This window comes from Scleropages formosus, chromosome 4 (genome assembly GCF_900964775.1).
Source record: "Scleropages formosus chromosome 4, fSclFor1.1, whole genome shotgun sequence".
Classification (NCBI taxonomy): domain Eukaryota; kingdom Metazoa; phylum Chordata; class Actinopteri; order Osteoglossiformes; family Osteoglossidae; genus Scleropages; species Scleropages formosus.
The window spans coordinates 21,701,059-21,716,184 of record NC_041809.1 but is presented as its reverse complement, the minus strand read 5'-3'; the positions used below and the strand labels follow the sequence as shown (position 1 = coordinate 21,716,184).

Genomic DNA, 15,126 nt, shown 5'->3' with positions numbered 1-15,126 from the left:
CTACCGGGAGTGGGGTTTGTGAGGTGGGAGGTGGAGTGGCGGCAGAGGAGGGCTGGTCGGTGCGAACACAGTATTCTGGGACACTTTTGCTCAAATTAACACATGCATTCCGTTGACTTTGGCCGGTCGTGTCACGGCGATTCAGGACTCGGCCGGCATTCCATCCCACCCCAAAGAGCACAAAGAGCTCTTTTCAGTGTGGGTAATCCCAGCCTGGCGGTTTCCCAGTGCACCTTACCGAAGGCCCAACGACGGCAGCGCTGCACTCAGTAGCTCAACTAACCGTGTTTGGATGCAGGGGCCCAAACTAATTGGCACCTGTCAGAAGGATGAGGCCACCTGCGCTACAGACAGATGTGAAAAGAGACCTCGACTGCTGACTGCAGAAAACGGTGCCGCGGTGCAGTTCGTTACCTTGCCCCCGCTTTCTTTGTCACTGTTTATGTGTGAACTATATGGGTGCTTTGTCACCTTGCTGAGAGGAGCACTATATTAAATTGAATTGCTACATGATTCTTTATGTCTCCGTACGGCTGATTTTGTGTTAACAGACTGGCATCAGCTGATATCGCTGTTCTTGTGTGACCTTGTGAGCATGTTTCGCTTTGAATTAACCTAACCCTGTTAAGTCACCTGTAAGGTGTCAGCTAATTAATAACACTAATAATAATCCATCCATCCATCCATCAATCCACCCATCCATCCATCCAATAACTATTATCCATTTCAATAACTATTTGTCCTGATCAGGGTCACAGTGGAGCTTATCCCAGAATCACTGGGCACAAGGCTGACAGTGGAACACCCTAGATAGCACTAGTAATAATAATAATAATAATAATAATACAGCAAAGACTACTTCCTGTGCTACATTTTAGTGCAGCATTTAAACCACATATCATTTTAAGGTGATTCTTCTCGTTTAACCACAATCTAAGACAAGTACAAGTCCTGTCTACGGTCTCTCAATAGCACCGCTATGCCCAGCTGGGCTGGAGGTAATAAATAGCATCTGTTCAATCCGAGGTGAGTGGCGGAAAGCAGGAAAGCCTCAACAAAAGAGAACGGAACAAACTGCACCATCCGCTTCTCAGCTTTCTTTCACCTTTCCCTGCGGTTTTAGGTTCCTCTAACTCTTGCCCCCACCCTTCCTCTCCTTTTCTTCCCTTTTACCTCTGGGATGATGTGAATTTTTGTTTTCAGCAGGGAGGCCAACAGGATTCTGACTCTGGGGTCGCCTTGGGCCGAGGGGAAGCTCTGGGTCATCCCCGGGGTCAGTCCATTTCTGCTACAGCCAGCTGCTCTCTCTCGGGGTAGACAGCCGTCTTCGGCTTTCCGAACGCCTGCGAGCGAAGTCCGCAAAGTAGCTCCGAGTTCTCCTTCAGCTCACAAAAAATCCAGATGACTAAAAAGTTCCTCTCTGCGGGCACTGATGGGAGCTCAGCAAAGAAATGGAGAGCGAAAACCCTCCCGCCCTGTGCCCCAGCAGCATCAGGTGACCCCAGGCTGAGGTGCAGGGCACTGCCAAACACACTGCTCCTCAGTGCCAGCTCAGCCTTGAAAGGAAACCCTTCTCCAGATTTTTTCCACCCGAGTACGAGGTCGACACGCTAATCCCCCCTGCCGCTTGCACCGTCCCGGTTCTTTTCCTTCTCCTCTCCCAAAAGCACAGCCAGAGTCAACCCGGCGACAAAGAGCGGCAGCCGCCTACGCTTGACAAAAACAAAGCAGGGCCCTTCTCCTTCTCCTCGGTCGTCCCGCCGTGTTACATGGACCCTTTCACCTCGCCTGGCAGCCGGCAGACTGCCGCCCTGCTGTTGCCTCCTTCCACTCCCCCACCCCCACCGCTGCGTCGCTGCGCCTCCGCGTTCCGCAGACTCCGAAAAGCAGCGACCGTTAACGCTGGGAGAGTTCAGAAGGGGTGACGTCCCCTTTTCTCCAGTGCTGACACGGAGCCGGGTTCCCTATGTCTTAGGCAATGTAAAAGCAGGCACCGTAAGAAGGAGCCTGTCTCTGCGCAGACTGCCCCGTGCGGGTACTGTAAGGGGAGTGTGTGTCGGTGTGTATGCTCTATTTCAGACGGGGAGGAGAGGAAGTAACAATGGAGGGAAATCCACAGTGGAAAGCAGGCCAAAGTCCTCCTTCCTCTCGAGTTCTGCTCCCCACCGTGACTCTGGTCCCGTCTCCTCCTCATGCTGACACGCTCTGGGTGAGGAAAATGAATAATCTGAACTGTATGTAAAGTGGAGAGTGTCTGCTGGCCCCAAATAAGTGACTGACACCGTGTGAAACGGGAGATCGTTCACTGGCCTCACAATAGTGGATGGCACACGGCTCAGTGCCAGGCACCATCGTTAAGGGTGGGACGGCTTGTTCCTATGGCAACGCTCCTGTAAACACTGCTTCAACCAGCACCAGGCACTTCTGCCCGATCACATGCGCGCAGAAACAAACGAGGGTGTCCAGTCGCTTCAGTGGACTGTCACCGATGACCGCTTAAAATACCCCTGAGCCCATTTCAGAAGAGCCTAACTTTATGTGCTAACATATGGTATATGCCAGTCCATTGACATGAAGCGTTCGGCAGGATTTAAGGAACCAAAACGTCTGGTTTTCAGAATGAGAAAAAGATGCAGTTGTTATGGCGGGGGGGGGACAAAGGAAATGAAAATGAAAAGGCAGGCTCAGGCCTTTGCTGACCTAAGCATCCAGACCCAAACAGCACGGAATGCAGATGTTCCCAGCGGCCGAAAGTGTTGCAAACCTTACAGAGTCTAACAGCTGCGTGAGCAACAAATAGACGCGCCCACTCCAGTCTGGGAAACAATTCATTTTAAAAAAAAATAAAAACAGATGTGGAAGAAATAAGCAGGGCGTTAGTGGGCCCATGGTTTCAATCATCCCCATGCACGACATCCAAAATAGAAGTGTCCCTTCAGAGAGCTCGCCGCATTTGGCCCGCAGTCACGCCAAGCACTTTAGCTTCAGTCCTCAGAATCCAAATTCGACCCGAAATGCGCAACAGTGTTTTTTTCCTGCGAACCATCCGTTCAAATCTTGTGACTGTTTTCTGGCTCATGCAGCAACATATTATATTTTAAACAACTTTTTGCTGTTCAACTTATATATAAGGCAGCTGCTTGTTTCAACCGGCGAAATCTCCCGGATGTAAGACGTGCTGTGTGTGTGCTTGGTAAATATGGATATCTTAGCGAGGCATAGCGAAAGAGCCCAAGCGTGACAGCTTAGGAAAGGAATGCTCGATGACACCTGTATGGCACGGGAACTGGGACACAGGAAGCTCAGTCCCCTGATGGCTGCCAGTTCAAATACCCGACAGGATTATTTCCTTGTGCCCCTCTGGAACGCAACCTGAATTTCGCTCGTGAAATATCCAGTTTAGGAAATGATGGAAATTGGAAGTGTCACCTTCGATAAACCTGCTGGTTAAGCAATGAAATAAAAACAATGACAAGAGAGGGCCAGTGTCTCTCCATGGCTGTTTCCACTGTTCCTTGACAAAGAAACCAGGCTTCAGAATACAAAGGCCCAATTATTGAGATGGAGCCCAGAGGGCCGCTGTGTTGCCGTTGACCTCAGCGGTGCCTCTGACCACAGTTCCGTCACTCACTGTCATCCTCCCTCTCTTCGGTCCTGTTCCGCATTCTGCATGGCTTAGTATGGTTGACGTGATCTCTTGCAATCTGTCCCAGAATTCTCTAGTGCACCTCTGACAACATCACTCAGGAGAGGAGGGATGTGGTTTTGTGGAAACCTCCAATTAGACACCCATAAAAAAAACTATAGTGAATCTCAAGCAAGAGAAATATTAGCAGGTAATAAATCAGAAGTACAGGTCCAACCCTGGAAGAACAGGAGGGGAGCGTAAAGGAGGACTCTTTATCCAGTGAAGGTAATCACCATATTGTCAGAGTAACAAAGTTTGCGGTATAATGGCAGAGAAATATGACACATAAGCCGCCCTGATAATCACTAATCACAAATCTAGACTGACATTTTAAAATAAGAGCTGACCTGCTTTTACCTATAGAGCAATGACACGCTGTGATTTAAATCCAGCTGAGCATACACAGAGCTTGAGGTGCGCTGCAGCGCACACACTTCTGCTGCCACACACAAAGGTACACTGGAGTAGTACATTACCTATAGGGAGACCTTCAGTCACAGGTGAGATCAGGGATTCAGTCCAGACAGAGCATATGGTAGGGTAAAAAAGTGATCGAACGGACAAATCCAATGAGGAGGCAGGAGAGCGGTTCCGGGTGCGTGGCTGTCTCACTGTGGTGCCTGCAAATCTCCCTGGAGCTCGTCCTCAGACTGGGGGAAACAGACAAAGGGATGAGCCTTGGATGGAGATGGGGTAGAGTCGGCCTCCCCTCTTCGTCTCCCTCCCTCTCTCTCTCCCTCCCTCCCGCTCTCTGCCTTCCTGGCTGGACACAAGGCACTCTTTCTTCTTGGCTGAAGAAATCCTTGGTTGTTCAGAAGCCGGACAAGACTCCCAGGCAGAGCGAGCCAGAGCGACACTGTTCTCTTGGCTGAAGACGCCGAACAATGAACAAAAAGCTTCAATATTAGCAGCGCTTCAAACTAAGGAAAAAAGGGGTGTTCTCTACAGAGGCAATGTGTGCCACATATTTGATGGGGAAATTCTGCTTCTCAGCAAGTTTCTCGCCCACCAGAAGAGCCCGTCCAAGGCGCGTCCACCGGGACAGCCACCCAAAGCGCCTCCGCTGCCCCGGACTCACAGGTGTCCGCGTCTTTGTATAAATCTCCTTCCTGCTGTCGGTTTAAATCACATTCCAGCAAAAGCTCTCCCTCCCTCTCCTTCTCTCTTCCTTCCTCGGTGCTAAAAAGTGCAAAAAGCGGTTCACTTTTACGACCTGCTCCTGGCTTGGAGGCACGGGGCACCCAAAAATGCCCGACACCAGGCCAGATTTTAAAAAAGGTAAAAAAAAATGCACCATCACATCAAGCTCAAAACACTCTGCGTTGCGGTTAAAGACTTCGGACTTAAAAACAGAAAGAAAGTGCAAATGCAGCCCAGAGATTCTTATAATGTTTTTTTCCTTCTTTCTTAAACGGAAATTGCAGGCTGCTGTTGTTTTTGGACCCATAACCTCAGCTGTTATAATTGGTTCAAGCTGCTGTGATTTGGTCCAGTTAGGCCGCTTGTTGTGCTGCCTTTGCTGCATGTAAAGTAAAACCACATGTTCCATAACACCTGAACACGTGCCCATAACACACGCACACACACACACACACACACACACGCGCGCACCACTCTACCTCCTTCTAGCGACCAAACGCATCTCCATCCTCCTATTCTGCTGTGTGAAAGCGGTGAATTTAGGTGGAAATTTGACGAGCGGCAGCTCTGGAAACTAAAAAACATTTGTTAACAGATGTTATTCGTTTCAAGAGGGTACAGCTATAAAGCCCGGCGAAACTTGGCACTGCTGTCGGTTAATTCCCTGGCTTCGTACCACCGTTCCTCCGTTCCTTTCCAACAGGCGATGCTCTAACCAGAAGGGCCTAATAACTACTGAGAACAGGAAGCGGCGTGATGTTCACAGCAGTGGCCAGACATCTCATTTTCTGAGTCTTCACCTGGGGACAGCACTTCTTTTTAAGTAGTGAGAGATTTAAGGATACAGCAAAACACAGCTGACATGGGGGAAAATAATAATCTCAGTTGTAGATACAGAATGTGGTTCTCAGCCTCTGTTCCGTCTATTAAGCGGCTCCCTATGAGGGCTGCGCTGCTCTTTATTAGAAGGAGAAGTGGGCATTTTTCAAAGCCCACATGAGGCACACTGCTATCAGAACCGAGAGAAGTATTTGTTTATTAAGTGGGCTGAGAATTTGAGTGCAAAGGCAGTCAGGCATCATGGATGTGTAGCCTCTTTCTGCTTTAAGTATCTGTTAAGCGCAGCTCCTCATGGTACGGCGAGCTAAGCACTGCTCCCTGGCCCAAGCGGCAGTGCGTACGGCTTTCCGTATATAGAGACTTTAAGGGCCATATCTGCCTTGCATATTTCAATGAATCCTGCTCATGAACTTTGATGCATAGACTTTGGAGTTTACGCTTTGCTTTATAATATTTTTGCATTAAATGCATGCAGAAAATTGCTTAACTGAGGTGGGCAACAGGTGACACATTTTATGGCTTATGCATTGTCATATACTGTACAGTGTTATATGCTGAACATTGTCTGGTGACATTTATTCCTTGTGTACAGAGAAAATATTATAGCATTTTGCACATTAGAGACTTAAGAAGAAAAGTTTGGGGAAAATATGAGTGATTAAAATCAATTTGCTCTGATTTGACTCTCATTTAGGGAAGTCCAGCATGGGTCACTCCAAAGGTCACATGCAGAGGTCACCGCAGTTTGAAATACACAGAGATGGACAGGTTGTGGAACTGCAGATGTATGGAAATGAGGTGTATGGAGTTAACCTGTCTCTGAAACTGATGGCTTGAGCAAACAGCGACAGCATGTTGACAGCAGTGGTGTGTGTGTGTGTGTGTGTGTGTGTGTGTGTGCATTGAGGCTGTCATTTATAAATACTTTTCAACAGAAGACTTCATGTCCATTCAGCAGTTTTTCTAAGCCTGTCTCAGCTTGATCAGCAGGCTGTTGGGAAGAAAAGGGGAGCGACGCAAGTGGAGAGTTTATGCTGGCAGAAGAAGATCAGTCACAGAAGGACATCCTAGAACCCCTCTTGTCCCTCTTCAGTCTGCTGGCTACAGTACAAGTATTAGCAATGCACACTTCCAGGAGCTATTGGGGCGAACATGTTCATTAAGAAACACAAAAGACAGGCAAGCTGGGAATGGGTTTGATTACCGCTGCTGATGTGAGTCTTTTGCAGAGCCGCTGTCTGTTTCTGCTGCGCTCCCCATTCCAGCACGGAGGAGGGGTATTGTCTCCAGTGAAGAACACTCCAGCGACAGAACTTAATTGACTCCATTAATCGCACTGCAATCAGCGTTTGCGTCAGCTTAACAATAAAGCTAAACTTTTACAGATACACAATACGTCTGTACCAGGGTTGAATGAACGTGTCTTAAGCAGATGGAGGTTGCTGGTAGTGTAGTGGTTAGAGCTGCTATCTTTGTATGGGTATGTTGGAGGTTCAAATTCCAGCTCTAGAACCCTCACCTCCACACACATGCATTGGCTGAAGCTGCTTGTCTCAAGTGGGGGTCATGGCAAACTGGAGCCTAGCCTGGCAACACAGGGTGCAAGGCTGGAGGGGACACACCCAGGACGGGATGCCAGTCCATCACAAGACACCCCAAGCGGGAGTCGAACCCCAGACCCACCAGGGAGCAGGACCTGGCCAAACCCGCTGTGCCACTGCATCCCCATTACCCTCACCTACTCCAGTAGAATTATGCGGTTGCATTCATGGGTAAATAATTGTAAGTAGCTTAGCATCGCAAGTTTCTTGTAGAACATCAGCTGAATGAATAAATGAACTGAGACTTTGTCAGATCTCAGTCACATCTGACTTTTCCCACACTGAAACATGTTGTGCGCAACGATGAAAAGATGAGCGAATGAGACACAAGTCAACAGCAGAGGTCCTGATTACGCATCCTTTTTCAGAGCAGACGTAGGGTCGGCACTTTACAAGGTGTCTCACAGACATATCTGGCACTCATAGCTGCCGCTGTGCTGAGAAGACGAAATTCACATTTACATCGAGTCTTCAAATGGTTTTCTTCACAAACCAAAGAATTTGGCAGGAAAAAAGTTTCATTTCCAGTCAGAGTTATAGGAGTTATAGAAGTTCTCAGCATCTTCTGAAAATAATAAGGATCAAAGCTCTTTCCTAAGTGTCCAGGTCAACCAGGCAGCCAACCGATTTTCCAACATCTCTGACCTCCAAAAGACCAGCGGAGGCAAACGAAGGCCGGCAGAGGCATGAGACAATACTGTCCTCTAGTGGCCTTCTCTGCATGTTTGTTGTGAACTTCTACCCAACTGGTACCTACTGCCCCGCTTTGTCTCCCAACTGCATCTGTCTACAGCACAGGGGCCCAATGTTAGGTTCACACCGCATCAGTCACTTTAACAATCAGACATAAAACCTCACACTTGAAGGCGGAATGGATGAACCATCCTTAAGAGTGCACGCAGCTTCTCACCTTCCCTTTGACACAACGAGTCAGTCCATCCAGAGAGGGGCCCTTATTTCTAGGGTTATTGCAAAGGCCAAGAGTTCAAAAGGTGGCAGGAGGTCATCGAGATGTTCTGTGGTCCCCTGGATGTGTCGGCATGCTCGAAAGCTCCAAAGTGCCCTTTTCAAAGCTCTATGTTTGTTTTACTAACTGAGGTTCTCTCTCACACCTTGGTGAGAAGACAGAATCACAGTTTACTCCAAAACTCAGGTCATTTGGAAAAGACACAGTTCCCACGCCTTCCGTTTGACTTTTAAAGCTGAGGCATTTCCTGCAAGGATTCCTTCTGTATTAAGCTCAGGCCTGAAAGGGTTAACAGCACTTGTGTTTTCTTTTCGCTGGTCTTTTCTTTATGAACTCGGAGAAAAATAGTTAAAATACTCAAAATAGTCCAGCAGGATTCTTCTTACATAATTAATTGGTGTATAATTGGAGTATTGGCATTTTAGAGAAATTTTGTAGAGGTCCTCCTGAATTAACTGCAGCTGCATTTGTGTCATAAATTTCATAATGATATTCATGTAACTTACATATAAAACAGTGCTGCTTGAAAACATGCCCTAAACCCTATAAAGATGGGCATTATTCTTGTATAACATATTAAAATAAACTTATGAAATCTAAATCATAAAGCTTCAACATATAAAATGAATTAATGGTTATGATTTACAGTCCTGATTCTACTCACCTACTTGGTGTAACCAATGCAACTTGGGTTTCACTCATTTTTGCACCTGCACTACTTCTGTTTTTCGACTACACACGATTTCCTCTAAACCAACATATGGAATTGATAGTTACACACCAATTATGTTAGGTAATAACGACTTCTTCTCATTAAATAACCTTGTCGTAGCGAAACTAGGGGACAAAGAGGGTTCACATAGTTTCGAGCAGCACTGCGTTTGACACAAAAATGATAGTACTGCACTAACACACACACACACACACACACACACACACACACAGAGTGACTGAAACGGCTCGTCCCAAACGGGGTCCCGGCAAACCGGACCCTAACCCGGCAACACAGGCTGGAGGGGGGAGGGGACACACGCAGGTTGAGACGCCACTCATCACAAGGCACCCCAAGCGGGATTCAAGCCGCAGACCCACTGGAGAGCAGGACCCGGACAAACCCGCTGCGCCGCCATGCCCCCCCACTTTTTGCACTAACATATAATTACTGTACATTGTTTACTGTGGAGGTTAATCTCCCGGGAAGACGCCGCCGTAGATTACAGCACAAAACCTCTGCTTGGCCTCTAACAAACAAGCACAGAGCCTGTTGCTGCCACAATGCAGAACCTCAGACCTCAAAAACTCAAGCAGACCGAGAACATTTCGTTTTCTATTTTTGCGTGGTAGTGGCGTGATAGGGTGCAGTGTTTGCAATCAAATTGGATCTCAGCTGCCTTCACTGTAGCCGCAGGACCCGGGTCCACGTACCGCTGGGCTGGACTCTCTCCACTAAAAGGGTTCTTTATGAGAGCCCAGCCCTGTAGGGCAACTACACAGCCGCCTTCCTGAGAAAAATTTCCACCGGAGTCTGTTTCTCAGCAGGTAGAAGGACCATGAATGTGGCACTTCATGCAGCAAGAAAACAAGGAGTCATAGAGGCCAGACTGGGCCGGCTTGGCTGGGCGTTTGGGCTGGACTCTCAGCCCACAGAAACAAGCAGGGCATTCACACACTCAGCAAAACGTGTCATGCACAGTGTCATGTACAATGATGCTAAAAAACAGATCGTGACTCAACCCGAGGCAAGTTACCCTGGGTCTTGCTATTAAGATTCTTTCTTGTCACAACATATTAAGTAGAAGTACGAAGGACAACGCTAGTCTTGGCTAAATGTTAACCAGGAGCCTCCCAGTTCAATACGGTTCGGGTCATGGGTTTGACACGAGTGGGGAAACAGAGAGGAAGGAAAAGTCTAACATATCTGAACTGTACAAAACGAGCGTAAAATGATGATAATCCAAGTTGGGTTGGAAACGTACATCTCACAGTGAGTTACACTCTTGCTGCCAAGTTTCACACTTACTTTCTGCACAAGTTAGGCACGTGGTACGTTATTGAATGTGAACATTATTGAGACGAAATGAACTGAATTGAATTGAATTAGTGCAGTGGGCTGCGCAGAACAAGTCCCGTAATTTAATAAGGTGCTGTGAAAAACCATCAGACACACATACCTTAAATCTGACCTTCTTAGGCATCATCTCGGGTCACTGATGGACTTCTTGACTGTAACTACAGAATCCCTGGATGGTCATACACCTCTGGGTGCCCGCATGCATGTCATTGCAGGACAGGAAACATCGAGATGATCTCCAGGCGACGTGGGAGCTTCTCTCTAAGAGAGCTTCCTGGCCAGTGGGTCACCACACAGCGGGCGGGAATCGCGGGTTTGAGGGTGGACAGCGATTTGGACGGCCTCCTGAGGAGCACAGGAGAGCGAGCCCAGGAGCCGTGATGGAAAAAAACAACAAACACAAAAACCCCAGCAAAGTCCAGCTCAGCAGCGATGACAGACCTGTCTGCTGAACTTATTGTTCTTGCCTTGTCCTCTGAGTCCGTCCAGCTCTCACATGAGACACCTCACGAAGCCAGAGCCGGGACCTAACAGGAGACCCATTCATTTGGAAAACAGCAGAACACACCCTCCTCCCCTCCCTCCTCCCATATAAGGACATTCTCACACACTGGTGGCAAATTCTCCTCCCCAAGTCATCCTGTCCTCTGTCCATCTGTTCTCGCACTACACACACATTGTTTGAAACCGCTTGCCCCAGGTGGGGTCGCGGCAAAACGGAGTCTAACCCAGCAACACAGGGCGCAAGGCTGGAAGGAGAGCGGACACACCCAGGACGGGACGCCAGTCTATCACAAGGCACCCCAAGTGGGACTCCAACCCCAGACCTCAAACCCACTATAGTCTTTTACCATATGAATCCTTTTGTTTTGTTTTCAGTCTTTTCACTTTGTCATGTCTAAATACCAGCTCACCCCCCTTCCTCCTTCCTCAGTTTCCCAGTCCCCTTCCCCCCTTCTCACACAGCCCACCCCATGGCCTTGCCCCTGCCACTTACACACTCTCATCACCCCAGATTGCATGCTATCCAAGTGTAACGCGGGTCAGGGAATTAATCTTTTACTTATTCATGCGGCACTGCCTTCACGGCCATCGGGCACAAAGTTCAGAGATGAAAAAGCCGTCTCCTGTCCCTCCCCCAACTGCTCTGCTGCTTTAAAAATCTCTTTTGTCGCGTAACAAACGAGATCACGAGTTATTTACCATATTCGGTCAGCGTTGCACCGCGTTGTACTGCCTGGAAAGATAATCAGTTGTGACATACAGAGGTCATGGGGTCAGGAAGCGAGAGCGCAGTGAACACACACAGTGCACCTCGGAGCCCCAGGAAGGTCAAAGGGCGTATGTTACACACGCCGATAACAAGCTCCGCACTAATGTAACCCTGTGTGAACGAACGTTTGGACATTGTTCAAGCCAGTTTTATTTGCATTGATGTTGTTGATCAGTATAACATGTCCGGTTCGTACAGTCACACCCCGGACACGCACATTCGAATTAGGAGAATTTCACTTTGCAACAACTTTGATTTAATACCCCTACTTCATCTAAAAGGGCATTTCTGTGCATTAACTGAATTCAAATTTTGCACACCTCCTCACAGCTGAGAAGCATGAGACATTTACAGTTTTTGTTTATAAGATGCTTTTCTTCAAAGCCCGGTGGAATAATTAATTTGTTGTAATTATCTGACACCTTTGTCCAAGGTGACCTACAGTGTTAGATAGACAGGATTGAAATCTTTACAATCATTTACACCTCTATACATCAGAGCAATGTAGCACACACACGCGCGCACACGTGCGCACATCGTGCCAGAAGGGGAGGGGACACACCCAGGACGGGACGTCAGTCCGCCACAGGGCACCCCAAGCAGGACTCAAACCCCAGACCCACCAGAGAGGAGGCCCCAGTCCAACCCACTGTGCCACTGCGCTCCCCTGACAACAGGTCATTTAGTTCAAATTAAACACATCTTTGGACTATGGGAGGAAACCAAGACACGTGGAAGAAATCCATGCAAACACAGAGAACACTGAGCGAGATAAACAGCCATACAGTATTTTAGAGTAAAGTGTAAAGAGTGGAGGGAAGCTGCCCTGTTGCATTGTGTTATGATAATTAAATATCAACTATTAAATAATTGTGTCCACTTTGATGGAATCTATTGATATTTTTGTAGAAATGGGTGATGGTTTTGGATCATCAAAATTTTGTTGAGTTTTCAGAATTCACCTTACAAAGGGTTTTTCAGGAATTAATTGCATAAGGTGGGGGGAGACTATTTTCATCATCTGTTTGATCATTTATTTATAGTCCCTGTGTCCGGAAAACTGTCCTTTAACTGCACAGTACAAGTTAAGCTGCAGAAAAAAACATTTTCCCATTATATTATATTTGTTACATTATTTTACAATGATTTCCACGTAAAAGTGACAAGAAAATACACAAAAGGAAAGAAAGTATATGTACTGGTAGGCAGGTGAGGAGTGATGCAATGTATTCACCCACTGCTCCATCCATCATCAATAACCGCTTGTCCACTGTAGGGCCGAAGCCTAGTCCAGAAGTATAGGACATGAGGTGGAGGGGGCTACACCCTGGAAGGGATGCCACAAACTCATTCAGTCACAAATACACACATTACAGACACTTTAAAGTCACAAATGTATCTGAAACATGTCCTTGGAGTGTGGGAGGAAACAGGAGCATCTGAAGGAAGCTCACACGAATACGCGGAGAACATGTAAACTTCACACAGACTGAGCTGGAGTTAAACCTATAGCCCCAGGAGCTGTCAGTCACCAGCGTGAGCCACTGTGTTTGTACACCACCCACAAAATGTTCTTCCATGCCTATACTTAGTAAGAAGATGGAAACGTTAACAGGTGAAAACACTTTCCTCACAAAGCCCACCAAAGTGGTTTTCATACAAGCTGCAGCAGAGTGTCTCTGCTGCTTCTTTGTTTAGATGCTGTATTTTTTGTTATTTTTATTTTGATTTTTCTGACAGCACTGGGTAGAGGCAGCGCAGTACAAGCAATTGCAAATAGGTCCACATACAGTATACAGAGCGAGGGCTCAAAGGTTACAGTAATCACAGGTGTGATCATGCAGAACACTGTAATAACTTCCAGAACGCAAACGTTCCATAATTTAAAAAAAAATTGTAATAGAACTCAAATGCTAATGTTCTCCAGCAGCAGAAATTCTTAACACTTCATTGTTTGGACACTTTAATAGGAACTTGTTGCTGAATGATGGGAATTAAAGGCTTTAAAAAAAAATTAAAATATTTTTAAAAATATTAAAAAATAAAAATAGGCATGTAAATCAATCATTTATTTTACGTGTTTATTTTAATATTTAGCGTTTTTGAGTTTATCATAATATTTTGTGCAGGAATAATGACCATCTCTATAGGGTTCACATATCTTTGAGCAACACTGTACCTCTGATATGAAAAACCTGGACAGTTGTCTTATGTTTCTCTACTGTCTTATGTTCATCTTTCAATAATGCTGGCAGGTTGAATATAAAGTAAAGACTGAAACAAATTCTTTCTAGCAAAGGTGATTTTCCAGGATATAAAATGTGAAAAAAAAAAAAAAAAAAAACATGTAGAATATGGACATTAGCCTTGGTTCCTGGACAGGAAAAAAATTTCCAAGTGCATTCATAGAATCGAGCTTATTCCTGTATGTCTTCATAAAGTATTTACAGGGACATCTCAGTTGTGTTTTTAATGTAAGGCTTTTTTTCTGAGCACTTTGATGCATTTATTCTGGGAATGTGTTAAGACACTGGAACGGTGTTCACTCAACATCTTAAAAAAAAATCTGTAGCAAAGTTTTTCTTCTTCTCTAACTGCTCTGACTTTACGTTAAAGCACAACCCAAATTGTTGCTTTAGAAAGTTATGGAACATAAGCTGATTATTCTTACATACATGGCAAAGAAATGTACTGTATTATGATCTTACCTGAAGTTCCTTTTGTAAAAGTCAAAATTTTCTTCCGTTTGAAGAATTTGACTTGGTCTACATGACACTTCAAAGGAATTCTAGGATATCTGGACACCCTTCTGGATCTTATGAGACATTGCTACGTGATCATACTTGTGAAATATTGCAATCTTTTGACCTTCCGCCCTTGCTCTCTGTATGAGGATGTATTTGCAATTCCTCATTGTACTGTTTCTGCCTCTGTGTTGCTGTGACAGTGCTGTTCATAAAACTAATAAAAAAGATTTATTGGCTGAGCAACTGGAACCCCATAAAGAAGTCTTATTTGTTTCTTAGTATTATTTTACGTACTTGGTAAAGCAACAAAAAATGCATTCAGATATAACCACAGGAGATGTGGGGCAGTTGTGCAACGGGGCTATTTGGGAACTTTCAGCAGTTATACACATGTGCTCCTCTGCTGCCGTTTGATGCTCGGAATGAGAAAAAGCTCATGTGTACACTCATTTATTGGTGGACTAACCATAGCTTCATATTTGTGCGTTTACTGGAGCATTCAGATGGTGGGTACTAGAATGATCAGCCATAGGACGGTTGCTCCCAAGTTTTTATTTGTGTTACGTTCTCTTGTTGATCAGCTGCAGGCCAGGTCTGGCAACTAGATGTGAGGACAAGAGCCCAGTCTGTGCCACTGACTGCCAACAGAAGCAAAAATGAGTCTCCATGGTAAAGACTATCAGGCACATGTCTGGCACAAAACAACCTGGCCTTGGATGAAGTACTGAGGCCCTGAAGGTGATGCTTAATCTATATATTATGCTGTTTAACCAATACAAATCACACAAACAGTCATTGG

General features: G+C 46.2%; 1 protein-coding gene across 6 annotated transcripts in view; it reads right to left on the bottom strand.

Annotated features, from left to right (window-relative positions):
- The window catches only part of phldb1a (pleckstrin homology-like domain, family B, member 1a), a 73,429-nt gene extending 71,449 nt beyond the window's left edge, over nucleotides 1-1,980 (bottom strand). For 3 of the 6 annotated variants that reach the window (XM_018755408.2, XM_029250936.1, XM_029250937.1), the window contains exon 1: nucleotides 1,174-1,980. In XM_018755408.2, coding sequence (XP_018610924.2) covers nucleotides 1,174-1,266 — 93 coding nt within the window. In that variant the 5' untranslated portion in view covers nucleotides 1,267-1,980. The remainder of the gene's footprint in view (nucleotides 1-1,173) is intronic. The other 3 variants (XM_029250938.1, XM_029250939.1, XM_029250940.1) reach the window with 1 other exon arrangement.
- Nucleotides 1,981-15,126: the final 13,146 nt, after the last annotated feature.